A 16,187-nucleotide genomic window follows, 5' to 3' on the forward strand; every position below is an offset into this window, starting at 1 on the left:
TTTGAACTTCCTCACTTTCTCCCCCTCTTTTGTTTTCAGGAGGTTCTCCGGGATGGGTAGGTTTGACCTTAGCCGACGTCCCATCAGAAGTTGGGCTGGTGACATACCACACTCGAGCGGCGTTGTGCGGTACACAAGCATGCTCTGGTAGAAGTCAGTTCCACTGTCTTTTGCCTTGTACTTCAGTCTTTTCACTGTGTTTGCGGGCTCTCCTGGGTCAACAGCTCTGGACAACGTGTCTGCTGTATACATCAGCTTACCCGGTGTGTACGCAACATTCAGTTCATCATAGACTGTCTCTCCTTCGCTTTCCACAACGAGGACTCTCTTTACCAGGTTCAGTCTCTCACAGGCTTTTAAACCTAGTATGGCTTGCACATCCTTTGGCACCACGATTAATGCTAGCGTGTGCTCTCTGTCCTTGTGTGTTACTTTGACAATGCATCTTCCTTTCACTGGTATATCAGTACCTGTGTATCCTGTCACTTTCACTTTTATTCCATGTATCTTTGGTCTGGGTCTAATTTTCTTAAAATCAGTCTCTGATATCACATTAACTTGTGCTCCAGTATCCAATTTAAATGGAATGTGTATGTCATTCACTTTTAGTGTCAACATCCAGTCTCTTTCTTCTTTTTTGTTTTCAGATACCACATCTACATAGAACTCCTCTATGTCGCTTTCATCTACTGCATGGACCTTGCTTTGTTGCACTTGGTTCTTGCAGCAACGGGCATAATGGTTGTTCTTGTTGCAACAATTGCATGTTTTACCATATGCTGGACACTTTTTTGGTGGATGCTGTGTACCGCATCGACTACATGTCTTTCGATTGTCCCTTTCATTTTCGTTCGCTGGCCACGCCTCTTTTTTCACATTGGCACTCTTTTTGTTAAACGGTTTGTGTCCGTTCTTACTCACTGCATCCACGTTGCAGCTATTGTCACTGAACAGCTCCTTTGCTTGCAACTTCACAGTCCCTGTAGCCCTACACAGTGCTATGGCTTTTCCCAGGTCTAGATCTTGCTCTCTTAGCAGTCTTTCCCTTAGACCATTATCTGGAATACCACACACCAGTCTGTCTTTTATCAGCGAGTCTGCCAGTCCCCCAAATTCACACGATTTGCTTCTGTTTCTCAGTTCAGTCACATACTGATCAATAGTCTCACCCATTTTCTGTACACATGTGAAAAATCTGTGCCTCTCAAACGTCACGTTACGTTTAGGTATGCAGTAGGCCTCAAACTGTTCCATTATTTTATCTAGTTTCATTTTGTCTCCATTAGCAACGAATGTGAAGTTATTATACACCTCCAGCGCTTCATCACCCAAGACATGTAAGAACAGTGACGATTTCTTATTATCACTTTTCTCGTCAGCTCCGATTGCTGATAAATACAACCCCACACGTTGTTTGAACCTTCTCCAATTTTCAGCCACATTACCTGTCATCTGAAGCGTCGCCGGTGGGTGTAAACCTTCCATTTTTTCACTTCGTTAGCTATTCTCTAATGGTAAGCAACGATGTTCACTTTTGGCTTGCTAATTTGTAGAGAGCTGATTTAACTTCAGATATTTTCTCTTCATCTCTTTCAATCACTTCTGACACCATGTATTGATTTCTTTGTGGGTTCAATGATGAGACATTTATGAAAGAGAATGAGTTTTAATCTAAAGTCTGTTCAACTCTTTTATACAGCTTTTACAGGAGACACGATGCTGTGATGCATCTAGAACGAAACTGAAACTAAACTGCACTGCCTTGCTTGTCTCGGTCACATGACCTCTGCTGGCCAGGCACAAGCAATCAATACCTGCAAACATGCTATTAAGGCATCATAATCGAATAGGCAAATACCATCTCTATTTGCTGATATCATTACAGGAGGTGGTGCAACAAAGGTTCACTAGATTGATTCCTAGGATGAGAGGGCTGTCCTATGATGAGAGATTGTGTAGAATGGGCCTATACTCTCTGGAGTGTAGAAGAAGAATGAGAGGTGATCTCGTTGAAGCATACAAAATTCTGAAGGGGATTGACAGGGTAGATGCTGAGAGGTTGTTTCCCCTGGCTGGAGATTCTAGAACTAAAAGCCATAGTCTCCGGATAAGGGGTAGGCCATTTAAGACAGAGATAAGGGGGAATTTCTTCACTCAGAGGGTTGTGAATCTTTGGAATTCTCTGCCCCAGAGGGCTGTGAATGCTGAGTCTTTTGAGTATATTCAAGGCTGAGGTAAATATATTTTTGGACTCTAGGGGAATCAAGGGATATAGAGATCGGGCAGGAAAGTGGAGTTGAGGTCGATGATCAGCCGTGATCTTATTGAATGGCAGAGCAGGCTCATAGGGCCATATGGCCCACTCCTGCTCTTACTTCTTCTCATGTTCTTAGAACAGGTAAAGGCCTAGAGACCAACCAAGAATGTGATGCACACTTTATGGGTAACAGCACCATGAACATCTGAATCATCTTTGCAAAGAGGCCTCCAGACCAATCAGTGAATCCAAAGTAGATGCTTTGACCACTGGCTTTCAGGCCTTGGAGGACTGTTTGGAGAGAATAATGAAAAGTGGTTTCCGAGAGCTTTGGGGACGATACCTCAGAGGTTCTGCAGGATCTAACTGGTACCATCAGGTCTGCTCTCCTGCTGATTGGCAAGCAGACAGATAGAGGACCCAGCACAAGTGGCCTGGCTTCATGATGCTGATCTCTTTCCTGGTGACAGCATATGTGACCTAACTGTCCTTAGATGCCTGCTGATGTAGGTGTAAGGAGGCAGGACCAAGTTGGCCTCACACCCATAGTAGTGACGCAGCCCACTGAAGAGTGCTCTTTAAACTTAAAAGCTTTGAGACTAGGGCCACCTTGTTCCCAAGAGGCTCATGAGACCACAGTGCAGCAAAGCACCACTGGCGTCTCTGGGCCTCAGATACCACCTTGGTGCGGCACCAGTAAAGGTTTAAGAACAACCTGAGAGGACCCAGGGATAGGTAGAGTCTTAAAATAATCACTTGCTGTAAATTCATATTTGTGCACAGTAAAACCACTCTGTGATTAAAAAGGTCCAGCATTCTGAAGTAGTTTATTGAGAGGATATTTAGTGATCAATTTCCAGTGGGAGACAAAAGGCCCCAATTTTAACAGGAGGACAGTTTTTGATAGAAGAGTTTTGATGTCAGTTCCTGATATATTTTAACTCCCAGGCCTCATTTAACTGCTGCCGGCTGACTTCCCACCCCTTCCAGGCGGAAGAGGTGCAAATTAGCACAGCCCTGAAGCTGCCCGCCAAGGAGTTAGGTCTCGGCATTGGCTGCTGGGTCATATTGCGAGGGTCCTAAGATCGGGAGGGGGGTCCTTCTTTAACTCAACATCCATTTTTTGATGACACCTCTATGAACCATCTTGGAATGCAGCATTAATGGCACTTTATAAATGCAAGTTGTTGTAAATTAATGCAAGTCTTAAATCTCACAGTAATATTTAAAAGATAATCATTCATTTAACATGATTGTTCTAATTTTATAGACGCAGATCAACAGAAAAGGGAGAGACTTAAGAAAGTAGTGAAAAAATATCAAAACGAAATTCCACACCTTCGTACAACATCTCAAATGAACTTCAGGTCTGTCTCTCCAGTAACATGCAGAGTAAGTAAATCATAGATTTCTAACCACTGTTAAGAAATATAATGTAATTGGAATGCATTTATTTTGATTTTCTTTATGTGTGTGTCCTTAGAATAGTTACTATTGCAGTGTTTACTCCTCCAAATGATCACATGGATGCCATCAATGATTCCCTGCACTTTGTAAAATGCAACAGTGCAGTGAATTCAGACAGCAGTGTTTTGCTGCTGTTGCTATTCAGTGTGGAAGAAAATGAAAGTGCTGACCCTGCTGAGCAATGCATTAGTCATTTGCTTGATCCATGTGTGGACAGTAAATTGGCTGATACTGCAGACAATCCCAATGCTAGCCTGAAAGAAGACAGAGGCATAACAGTTGAAGGAGGAAGTGACCTTTACTGTAACTGGAAGTGCCATCTCTATGATGGAGGTTGGCTGCAGGTGTCCTGGAGTTCATCAGGTCTTCTCCTGGCCAGCACCCATAATCCTTTATATTAAACGTCTTGTATATAGCATAGATCACACTTTAAATGTGTCCATAACATTAACAACTGTCACACATTTCTGCTTGGATCAGATTTCCCAAGAGGCAATAAAAACACATTTTTCCAATATTCATTTATACTAATATGTTGGTTCAGCCAACCAAAAGACGTTCATCACAATCTATTTATTTCTGTCTCACTCCATCTCTCAGAAACCTCTGTTGTATCCACCAACTCAATGCCACAAGAGAGCCAGTAGTATTGGTTAAATAAAGAAATTATAGTCTGTGACAAAGATTGCTGAATCTCATTATTTTAAATGTTTCCATTTTTGGTCTAATATTCATATTGTGTACACATGGGAAAAGAAAGAATGACTTGCATTTAGCGCCTTTCACAACCTAAGGATGTCTCAAAGCGTTTTACAGCCAATGAAGCACTTTTGAAGTGTAGTCACTTGTAATGTAGGGAAACACAGCAACCAATTTGTGCGCAGCAAATTCCCACAGACGGCAATGTGATAATGATCAGATAATGGGGGTTCAATTGGATAAGACCTGAAAACAAATACGGGGATTGCAGTGTACGATTAACCCACACCTATTCATTGCAATGCAGACAGCACAGTAAATTCGTTCTGCCTGCTGTTTTACATGATTGCTGCATGCAGCCAGTGCTACCCGCACTGTTCATTGGCTGCACGCATCAGCGGGGGTCCAGATATCACAAGAGGCTAGCGCTACTTAAAGGCAGCCTGCACCTCTTAAAGGGGAGGTGCTTTGTGGCTGCAAGAAGTGATAGGAGTTATTTGAAAACTAAATCTGTGCTGTGTTACTTTGAGCAATGGTTGAACATGCGAAAGAGTGTGCACCAAGGATTTCACAAACTGCATTGGCGGTCTTGGTGGAAGAAGTGGAAAGGAGGAGAGATGTTCTGTCACTTGACCTTACAATCACAGCCACCAGCTCAGAGACTGACACTGCGTGGATTTTAGAGGCTAGGATAGAGGAGGGGTCTGCACATGGTGAGACACCGGGCACAAGTGCACAGGAGTCAGGGTGGGGGAAATGATAGCGCAGGTGCCAGCTCACTGGAGAACGAGATCACACACTAGTTCTGCTGCAGAGGACTCAGATGAAGACTTCAATGGGTCAAGCTACAGAAGAAAGCTGATGGGTGTACATGACCAAATGCTTGGGGCACTGGAAAGTCTACCAAAAAATTGAAAGAAAAGGTATAAAATGTTGCGAAGATTAGTGGTAGGCCAGAGGATTAGGAAATTTTTAGAAACCAGCAAAGGATGACTAAAAAAATAATAAAGAGGGAGAAGATAGATTATGAGAGTAAACTAGCAAGAAATATAAAAAAAGACAGTAAGAGCTTCTGCAGGTATATAAAAAGGAAGAGAGTAGCTAAAGTAAACATTGGTCCCTTAGAGGATGAGACTGGGGAATTAATAATGGGAAAAAGGGAAATGGCAGAGACTTTAAACAAATATTTTGTATCTGTCTTCACAGTAGAAGACACTAAAAGCATTCCAATAATAATTGAAAATCAAGGGGCTATAGGGAGGGAGGAACTTAAAACAATCACTATCACTAGAGAAAAAATACAGGTAGACTATCCTTTATCCAAACTTCCGAAAACCGAAAACCTCTAAAAACCGAAAGCTTTTTCATTCAGCGTAAGTCGTGTGCACGACATGACCAGAGTGGCGCACGACTTACGCTGAGCAGGGCAGAGGGTCACAGAGTTCCCTCCTGGGTAGGAGATTGCAGGCCGAGCCGGGCAGTGTGAAGGAGGTACCGGGAGAGTGAACCCAACAATACAGCGGCCCGTCCGATAGCTGCAGCAGCCCGTCCAATATTCTTTTCTCCCCCCCACCCCCGACCCGACCCGAACCGCGGCCCGTCCGATATTTTCTCCCCCCCACCACCCGACCCGACCCGACCCCCGACCCAAACCGCGGCCCGTCCGATATTCTTTTCTCCCCCCCGACCCGACCCGACCCCCGACCCGAACCGCGGCCCGTCCGATATTCTTTTCTCCCCCCCCCCCGCCACCCCCCCAGACCTGAACCGCGGCCCGTCCGATATTCTTTTCTCCGACCCAACCCCCGACCTGATTTGCGGGCCAGCTTAGTAGGAGTCAGCCGATATCCGGCTTTCCAGAGAAGCAGGAAGGGGAATGAGACACGGAACAGTCGCAAGAGGTAGCCTGAACTTTTAAAATTTATATTAAATACAAATTTCCCAGTCTTATAATAATACCTTCTGAAATCCGAAAAATTCCGAAAACCGAAACTCAGCTGGTCCCAAGGCTTTCGGATAAGGGATAGTGTACCTGTACTAGGCAAACTAATGGAACTAAAGGCAGACAAGTCCCCTGGACCTGATGGCCTACATCCTAGGGTCTTAAAAGAAGTGGCTGCAGAGATAATGGATGCATTGGTTGTAATCTACCAAAATTCCCTGGATTCTGGAAAGGGCCCAGCGGACTGGAAAACCACAGATGTAATGCCCCTATTCAAGAAGGGAGGGAGACAGAAAGCAGGAAACTATAGGCCAGTTAGCCTAACATCTGTCATTGGGAAAATGCTGGAATCCATTATTAAGGAAGTAGTAGCAGTACATTTAGAAAATCATAATAAAATCAAGCAGAGTCACCATGGTTTTATGAAAGGGAAATCATGTTTGACAAATTTACTAGAGTTCTTTTGAGAATGTAACAAGCAGGGTGGATAAAGGGGAACCAGTAGATGTAGTGTATTTGGATTTTGAGAAGGCATTTGAGAAGGTGCCACATAAAAGGTTACTGCACAAGATAAGAGCTCACTGTGCTGGGGGTAATATATTAGCATGGATAGAGGATTTGGCTAACTAACAGAAAACAGAGAGTTGGGATAAATGGGTCATTTTCCGGTTGGCAAACTGTAACTAGTGGGGTGCCACGGGATCAGTGCTGGAGCCTCAACTATTTACAATCTATATTAATGACTTGGATGAAGGGACCGAGTGTACTGTAGCCAAATTTGCTGACGATACAAAGATAGGTGGGAAAGCAAGTTCTGAGGAGCACACCAAAGAGTCTGCAAAGGGATATAGATAGGTTAAGTGAGTGGGCAAAGATTTGCTCTCCTTATTTAAGAAGGGTTATACTTGCATTGGAGGCAGTTCAGAGAAGGTTCACTAGGTTGATTCCTGAGTTGAAGGGATTGTCTTATGAGGAAAGGTTGAGCAGGTTGGCATAGTTTCAGGATACGGTGTCGCCCATTTAAAACAGAGATGAGGAGGAATTTCTTCTCTCAGAGGATGGACTATAATGTGTGAAAATGTGAGGTTATCCACTTTGGTAGGAAGAATAAAAAAGCAAAATATTATTTAAATGGAGAGAGACTACAGAATGCTGCGATACAGAGGGATCTGGGTGTCCTCGTACATGAATCACAAAAAGTTAGCATGCAGGTACAGCAAGTAATTAGGAAGGCAAATGGCATGTTGGCATTTATTTCAAGGGGGATAGAGTATAAAAGTAGGGAAGTCTTGCTACAACTGTACAGGGCGCTGGTGAGACCACACCTGGAGTACTGTGTACAGTTTTGATCTCCTTATTTAAGGAGGGATATACTTGCATTGGAGGCAGTTTAGAGAATGTTCACTAGGTTGATTCCTCAGTTGAAGGGGTTGTCTTATGAGGAAAGGTTGAGCAGGTTGGGCCTATACTCATTGGAGTTTAGAAGAATGAGAGATGATCTTATTGAAACATATAAGATTCTGAGGGGGCTTAGAACATAAGAAATAGAAGCAGGAGTAGGCCATTTGGCCCTTCGAGCCTGCTCCGCCATTCAATGAGATCATGGCTGATCTTCTGCCTCAACCCCATTCACCAGCCCTACCGCCATATCCCTTGATGCCCTTACTAGTCAGAAATCTATCGACTTCTGTTTTGAATATACCCAATGACTGAGCCTCCACAGCCCTCTGGGGTAGAGAATTCCAAAGATTCACCACCTTCTGTGTGAAGAAGTTTCTTCTCATCTCGGTCCTGAATGGCTTACCCTTTATCCTGAGGCTGTGGCCCCTGGTTCTAGACTCCCCAGCCAAGGGAAACATTCTCCCAGCATCCACCCTATCAAGCCCTGTAATAATGTTGTATGCTTCAATGAGATCCCCTCTCATTCTTCTGAATTCAAGAGAATACAGGCCTAGTTTACTCAATCTCTTCCCGCCATCCCAGGAATCAATCTCGTGAACCTTCGTTGCACTCCCTCTATGGCAAGTATATATTTCCTTAGGTAAGGAGACCAAAATTGTACACAGTACTCCAGGTATGGTCTCACCAAGGCCCTATATAATTGGAGTAAGACTTCTTTACTCCTGTACTCAAATACTCTTGTAATGAAGGCCAGCATACCATTTGCCTTCCTAATGGCTTGCTGCACCTGCACATTCACTTTCAGTGACTCATGTACAAGGACACCCAGGTCCCTTTGAGCATCTGCATTCCCCAATCTTTCACCATTTAGGAAATACTCTGCCTTTCTGATTTTTCTACCAAAGTGGATTACTTCACATTTATCCACATTATATTCCATCTGCCATGTTCTCGCCCACTCACTGAGCCTGTCGAGATCCCCTTGAAGCCTCTTCACATCCTCTTCACAATTGACACTGCCACCTAGCTTTGTATCATCAGCAAATTTGGAAACATTACATTTAGTCCCCTCATCCAAATCATTGATATAGATTGTGAATAGCTGGGACCCAAGCACCGATCCTTGCGGTACCCCACTAGTCACAGCCTGCCATCCTGAAAAAGACCCGTTTATCCCTACTCTTTCTTTTCTGTCTATTAACCAATTCTTAATCCATGCTAGTATATTACCCCCAATTCTATGTGCCCTAATTTTGTTCACCAACCTCTTGTGTGGGACCTTATTGAAGGCCTTCCGAAAATCCAGATAGACCACATCTACCGGTTTCCCTTTGTCTACTCCACTAGTTACATCCTCAAAGAAATCCAATAGGTTTGTTAAATAGGATTTCCCTTTCATAAATCCATGTTGACTCTGCCCAATCTTACTATTGGTTTCTAAGTGCCCAGTTATTGCATCCTTTATACGTAATAGATTCCAGCATTTTCCCAACTCTTCTTCTTCTTAGGCAGTCCCTCGGAACCGAGGATGAGCTCGCAGGTGACTGATGAGTCCAATGCGGGACCTACAGTCTCTTGTCACAGGTGGGGCAGACGGTGGTTGAAGGGGCAGGTGGGTGGGGTGCTTGGGTTGACGTGCGCTCCTTGCACTGCCTGCGCTTGGCTTCTGCTTGTTCCCAGCGAAGAGACTCGAGGTGTTCGGCGCCTTCCCGGATGCTTCTCCTCCACTTTGTGCGGTCTTGGGCCAGGGATTCCCAGGTGTCGGTGGGGATGTTACACTTTTTCAAGGAGGCTTTGAGGGTGTCCTTGAAGCATTTCCTCTGCCCACCTGGGGCTCTCTTGCCGTGCCGGAGCTCCAAGTAGAGCGCTTGTTTTGGGAGTCTCGTATCAGGCATGCGGATATGTGACCCGTCCATCGGAGCTGATTGAGCGTGGTCAGAGCTTCGATGCTGGGGATGTTAGCCTGAGCAAGAACACTGACATTGGTGCACCTATCCTGCCAATGGATTTGCAGGATCTTGCGGAGGCAGCATTGGTGGTACCTCTCCAGTGCTTTGAGGTGCCTGCTGTACATGGTCCATGTCTCTGAGGCATACAGCAGGGCAGGTATCACTGCTGCCCTGTAGACCATGAGCTTAGTGCCGGGTTTGAGGTCCTGGCCTTCAAACACTCTCTTCCTCAGGCGACCGAAGGCTGCAGTGGCACACTGAAGGCAGTGTTGGACTTCGTCGTTGACGTCTGCCCTTGTTGACAGTAGGCTCCCGAGGTATGGAAAGTGGTCCACGTTGTCCAAGGCCTTGTTGTGGATTTTGATAATCGGGGGGCAGCACGGTGTGGCGGGGGCAGGTTGGTAGAGGACCTTTGTCTTACGGATGTTTAGTGTAAGGCCCATGCTCTCGTATGCTCTCGCAAGTTTCCCAACTACTGATGTGAGGCTAACAGGTCTGTAATTCCCCGTTTCCTCTCTCATCCTTTCTTAAATAGCGGGGTTACATTTGCTATCCTCCAATCTGGAGGAACCATTCCAGAATCTATAGAATTTTGGAAGATGGCAACCAATGCGTCCACTATCCCAATCGCCACCTCTTTCAAAACCCTAGGATGTAGGTCATCCGGTCCTTGGAATTTAACGACTTTTAGTCCCATTAATTTTGCTAGTACTGTTTTTTTACTAATTATAATTTCTTTAAGTTCCTCATTCTCGCCACACCCTTGGTTTTCTCATATTTCTGGGAGGTTTTTTGTGTCTTCCTCCGTGAAGACAGAAACAAAGTATTTATTTAATTTCTATGCCATTTCCTCATTCCCCATTATAAATTATCCCGCCTCTGACTGTAAAGGACCTACATTTACCTTCGCCAGTCTTTTCCTTTTCCTTGACAGGGTAGATGCTGAGAGGATGTTTCCCCTTGTGAAGGAATCATCCCTCATAGGGAGCATAGTTTCAGGATAAGGGGTCGCCCATTTAAAACAGAGATGAGGAGGAATTTCTTCTCTCAGAAGGTCGTGAATCTTTGGAATTCTCTACCCCAGAGAGCTGTGGAGGCTAGGTCATTGAATATATTCAAGGCGGAGATAGACAGATTTTTGAAAAACAGGGGAGTCAAGGGTTATGGGGAACAGGCAGGGAAGTGGAGTTGAAGCCAAGATCAGATCAGCCATGATCTTATTGAATGGCGGAGCAGGCTCGAGGGGCCGAATGGCCTACTCCTGCTCCTATTTCTTATGTTCTTATGTTCTTAAAACCTGTGTTCAATGTCAAGGAGCATGGAGAAGTTCAGCACCAACTTGGCATAGGGCTTTGCGCAGAGCTTGGAGTCCATCCTTTCCGACTTTCGAGATGGTCACCTCCATCAGCACATCTGTGGAACCCACCATGAGCACCCTCTGTTGGCCGATAGCACAGCTTCCATTGCAGCACAAACAGCTTCCATCAAAGGTCTGAGTGCTGCAGTGGAAGCGCAGACTGCTGCCATCATGGCTCTGGATACCACTGTTCAAAGGGGCTTCCAGAGTGTCACTGCATTCCATCAATCTGTTCTCCAACAGATTACTGGGATTGCTAAGGCGCTGCCCCAGGAGAATGGCAGTGGCTCCATGGAGCACAAACCTGCTGTCCTCTCTCAGGATGACAGCATTCATCCTCCCACCCCTACCACTCTGCCAGTGCCCTTGCTGTTGCCTGTCAGACAATCAGCCCAGACTGCTGCAGCCCAGGCCTAAATGACGCCGGGCCTTCTAGGCCATCTGCAGTCTCTTCAATTGGAGCTCAGCAGCCTTCCACCACCCATGCTGCAGTCACTAGGGAAGCACCTCGTAGGAGTACTACAAGAGGCAAAGGCACACGGAAGACAGGCACTAAGGGAATGCACAAGGGTGAATAGTTTATTTCAGTATACATTATGTTATGATTGAATTCATAAATTTGAATTGGACTGTGCACTTTCTGGTGGTTTTTATTTTTGTGTTGTTGGAAAGAGGATGAGGCGATGGTCAGTATAGAGGAAAGTTAACGTGTGTGGGACTGTTGGTGAATGGGGAGGTGTGGTTGAGGTTACTGGAATCGCTCATTAATTATTTAATCACTTAGAGCCCTGGCAGAAAGGGGCTGTCTATGTTTTAGCCTCACTTCTTCTTCCTGTTCCTCCACTTCCAGTTGGACTTCCTCCTCCTCCCCCTCCTCTTCCTCGTGCTCCTGCTCCTCAGCTTCTTGCCAGATAGGTGGTGGTAAGGGCTGTTCCCTCATAACGGTGATGTTGCGCAGCGTGCAGCTTACCACCACAAATCTTGAGACCCACTCAGCTAAGTACTGCAGGGTTCCTCCAGAGAGGTCCAGGCAGCAGAAGTGTTGCCTGAGGACGCCAATGGTGCTCTCTATAATACTACTTGGCCCTCTTTGTAGGCATACTGTGCACATGCGCATGAATTCCGGACCAGTGTCATGAGCCATGTCATAAGTGGATAACTCTTGTCGCCCAGTAGCCAGCCTTTGACTTGCCGTGGTGGGTCAAATACAGGTGGCACAGAGGACTGCCGCAGAATGAAGGAATTGTGACTACTGCCAGGATATCGGGCATTGACCTGTATGATGCGTTGCCTGTGGTCGCACACTAACTGCATGTTGAGGGAGTGGAATCCCTTTTGGTTCATGAAAATGGCCACATTCAGATGAGGCGCATGCAAGGCAATTTGCATGCTGCCAATGGCACCCTGCACCATGGCAAAGCCTGCAATCTGTGCAAACCCTCATTTTCACTCCACCGGCTTGTCTCTGGCAAGAGAGAACATAAGAAGTAGGAGCAGGAGTAGGCCATACGGCCCCTCGGGCCTGCTCCGCCATTCAATAGGATCATGGCTGATCCGAACCTAGACTCACGTCCACTTCCCTGCCCGCTCCCCATAACCCCTAATTCCCTTATCAGCTAGGAAACTGTCTATCTCCGTTTTAAATTTATTTAATGTCGCAGCTTCCACAGCTCTCTGAGGTAGCAAATTCCATAGATTTACTACCCTCTGAGTGAAGAAGTTTCTCCTCATCTCAGTTTTGTAAGGGCAGCCCCTTATTCTAAGATTATGCCTCCTTGTTCTAGTCTCACCCATCAGTGGAAACATCCTCACCGCATCCACCCGATGAAGCCCCCTCACAATTTTATATGTTTCGATAAGATCGCCTCTCATTCTTCTGAATTCCAATGAGTAGAGGCCCAACCTACTCAACCTTTCCTCATAAGTCAACCCCCTGACCTCCGGAATCAACCAAGTGAACCTTCTCTGAACTGCCTCGAGAGCAAGTATATCTTTTCTTAAATATAGAAACCAAAACTGTACGCAGTATTCCAGGTGTGGCCTCACCAGTACCCTGTATAACTGAAGCAAGACTTCCCTGCTTTTATACTCCATCCCCCTTGCAATAAAAGCCAAGATTCCATTGGCCTTCCTGATCACCTGCTGTACCTGCATACTAACCTTCTGTGTTTCATGCACCAGGACCCCCAGATCCCTTTGTACTGTAGCACTTTGCAGTTTCTCTCCATTTAGATAATAACTTGCTCTTTGATTTTTTTCTGCCAAAGTGCATAACCTCACACTTTCCAACATTATATTCCATCTGCCAAATTTCTGCCCACTCACTTAGCCTGTCTATGTCCTTTTGCAGATTTTTTATGTCCTCCTCACTCACTGCTTTCCCTCCCATCTTTGTATCGTCGGCAAACTTGGATACGTTGCACTCGGTCCCTTCCTCCAAATCGTTAATATAGATTGTAAAGAGTTGGGGTCCCAGCACTGACCCCTGCGGAACACCACTAGTCACTGATTGCCAACCTGAGAATGAACCATTTATCCCAACTCTCTGTTTTCTGTTAGATAGCCAATCTTCCACCCATGCCAGTATATTACCCCCAATCCCGTGATTTTTTATCTTGTGCAGTAATCTTTTGTGTGGCACCTTGTCAAATGCCTTTTGGAAGTCCAAATACACCACATCCACTGGTTCCCCTTTATCTACCCTGTTTGTTACGTCCTCAAAGAATTCGAGCAAATTTGTCAAACATGACTTCCCCTTCATAAAACCATGCTGACTCTGTCCGATTAAATTATGCTTATCCAAATGTCCTGTTACTGCTTCCTTAATAATGGACTCCAACATTTTACCAACCACAGATGTTAGGCTAACTGGTCTATAGTTTCCAGCCTTTTGTCTACTTCCCTTTTTAAATAAGGGCGTTACATTAGCAGTTTTCCAATCTGCTGGGACCTTTCCTGAATCCAGGGAGTTTTGGAAAATTACCACTAATGCATCCACAATCCCTACCGCTACTTCTCTCAAGACCCTAGGATGTAAGCCATCAGGTCCAGGGGATTTATCCGCCTTTAGTCCCATTATCTTACCGAGTACCACCTCCTTAGTCATTTTAATCGTGTTTAGCTCCTCCCCCCCTATAGCCCCCTGTTTGTCCAGTGTTGGGATATTTTTAGTGTCCTCTACTGTAAAGACTGATACAAAATATTTGTTCGGCGTTTTTGCCATCTCCATGTTCCCCACCACTAATTTCCCGGTCTCGTCCTCTAAGGGACCAACATTCACTTTAGCCACTCTTTTTCTTTTTATATAACTGTAGAAACTCTTGCTATCTGTTATTATATTTTTTGCTAGTTTACTTTCATAATCTATCTTCCCTTTCTTAATTAATCTTTTAGTTATTCTTTGCTGCCTTTTAAATGCTTCCCAATCTTCTATCATCCCACTAGATTTGGCTACTTTATATGCCCTTGTTTTCAGTCGGATACTATCCTTTATTACTTTACTTAGCCACAGATGGCTGTCTTTTCTTTTACGTCCCTTTTTCCTCAGTGGCATATATTTTTCTTGAAGGTTGTGAAATATCTCCTTGAATGTACACCACTGCTCATGTACCATCTTACACTTTAATCTATTTTCCCAGTCCACTTTAGTCAACTCTGCTCTCATACCTTCATAGTCTCCTTTATTTAAGCTTAGTACGCTGGTTTGAGATCCAACTCTCACCCTCCAACTGAATTTGGAATTCAACCATGTTATGGTCACTCATTCCAAGGGGGTCCTTTACTAGGACATTTTTAATTAATCCTGTCTCGTTACACAGGACCAGATCTAAGATTGCCTGCCCCCTGGTTGGTTCAGTAACATACTGCTCAAGGAACCCATCCCTAATGCACCCTATGAACTCTTCCTCAAGGCTGCCCTGCCCAATTTGATTTGTCCAGTCAATATGAAAGTTAAAATCCCCCATGATTATAGCTGTTCCCTTATTACAAGCCCCAACTATTTCCTGATTTATACTCCGACCAACAGAGTTGCAACTGTTAGGGGGCCTATAGACTATGCCCACTAGTGACTTTTTCCCCTTATTATTCCTTATCTCCACCCAAACTGTTTCACTATCCTGATCCTTTGACCCAATATCATTTCTCACTATTGCAGTGATTCCATCCTTTATTAACATAGCCACCCCACCTCCCTTTCCTTCCTGTCTGTCCTTCCTAATTGTCAAATACCCCTGGATGTTTAGTTCCCAGTCATGGTCACCTTGCAGCCATGTTTCTGTAATGGCCACCAGATCATACCCATGTGTAGTTATTTGTACCGTCAACTTGTCTATTTTGTTACGAATGCTGCGTGCATTCAGATAAAGAACTTTTAAATATGTTTTGTGACAATTTATTCCTGCTTTTACCCCCTTTACTACTTTACCTTTATCTTTATACATTCTGTCCCTTCCTGGCACACTCTGGTTTTTAATTCCCCCACTGCTACCTTGCTCTATTGCCTTCTCCGCTGACATTTTATTTTTTGCTCTCTTGAAACCTCCCCCCCACTAATTAGTTTAAAGCCCTCTCTACAGCCCTAGTTATTCGATTCGCCAGGATTCTAGTCCCAGCACTGCCCAAGTGAAGTCCATCCCAACGGAACAGCTCGCTCCTGTCCCAGTACTGGTGCTAGTGTCCTAAGAAGCAAAACCCATTTCTCCCACACCAGTCTTTGAGCCACGCATTTAACCCTCTGATTTTATTTACCCTAGCCAGATTTGCTCGTGGCTCAGGTAGTAATCCAGAGATTATTACCCTAGTGGTTCTGTTTTTTAATTTGGCCCCTAGCTGCTCATACTCCCTCAGCAGAACCTCTTTCCTTGTCCTATCTATGTCGTTGGTACCAACATGGACCACGACAACTGGATCCCCCCCCTCCCACTCCAAGTTTCTCTCCAGCCCAGAGGAGATGTCCTTAACCCTGGCACTGGGCAGGCAACACAGCCTTCGGGACTCTCGCTCTCGACTGCAAAGAACCCTATCTATCCCCCTAATGACACTATCCCCTACCACTACAACATTTCTTTTTACTCCCCCCACTTGAATGGCCCCTCATTCCATGGTGCTGTGGCC

At 45.1% G+C, this 16,187-nt stretch overlaps 1 protein-coding gene across 2 annotated transcripts in view; it reads left to right on the forward strand.

Annotated features, from left to right (window-relative positions):
• Window positions 1-16,187, forward strand: part of LOC147121147 (spermatogenesis-associated protein 7 homolog) — a 351,330-nt gene that overhangs the window by 105,276 nt on the left and 229,867 nt on the right. For both annotated transcript variants that reach the window (XM_085981174.1, XM_085981177.1), the window contains one exon: window positions 3,528-3,649. In XM_085981174.1, coding sequence (XP_085837300.1) covers window positions 3,528-3,649 — 122 coding nt within the window. The remainder of the gene's footprint in view (window positions 1-3,527; window positions 3,650-16,187) is intronic.

The sequence above is a fragment of the Somniosus microcephalus genome, chromosome 3, assembly GCF_052327205.1.
Source record: "Somniosus microcephalus isolate GS21.2 chromosome 3, FLI_Smic_1.0, whole genome shotgun sequence".
NCBI classification, from domain to species: Eukaryota; Metazoa; Chordata; class Chondrichthyes; order Squaliformes; family Somniosidae; genus Somniosus; species Somniosus microcephalus.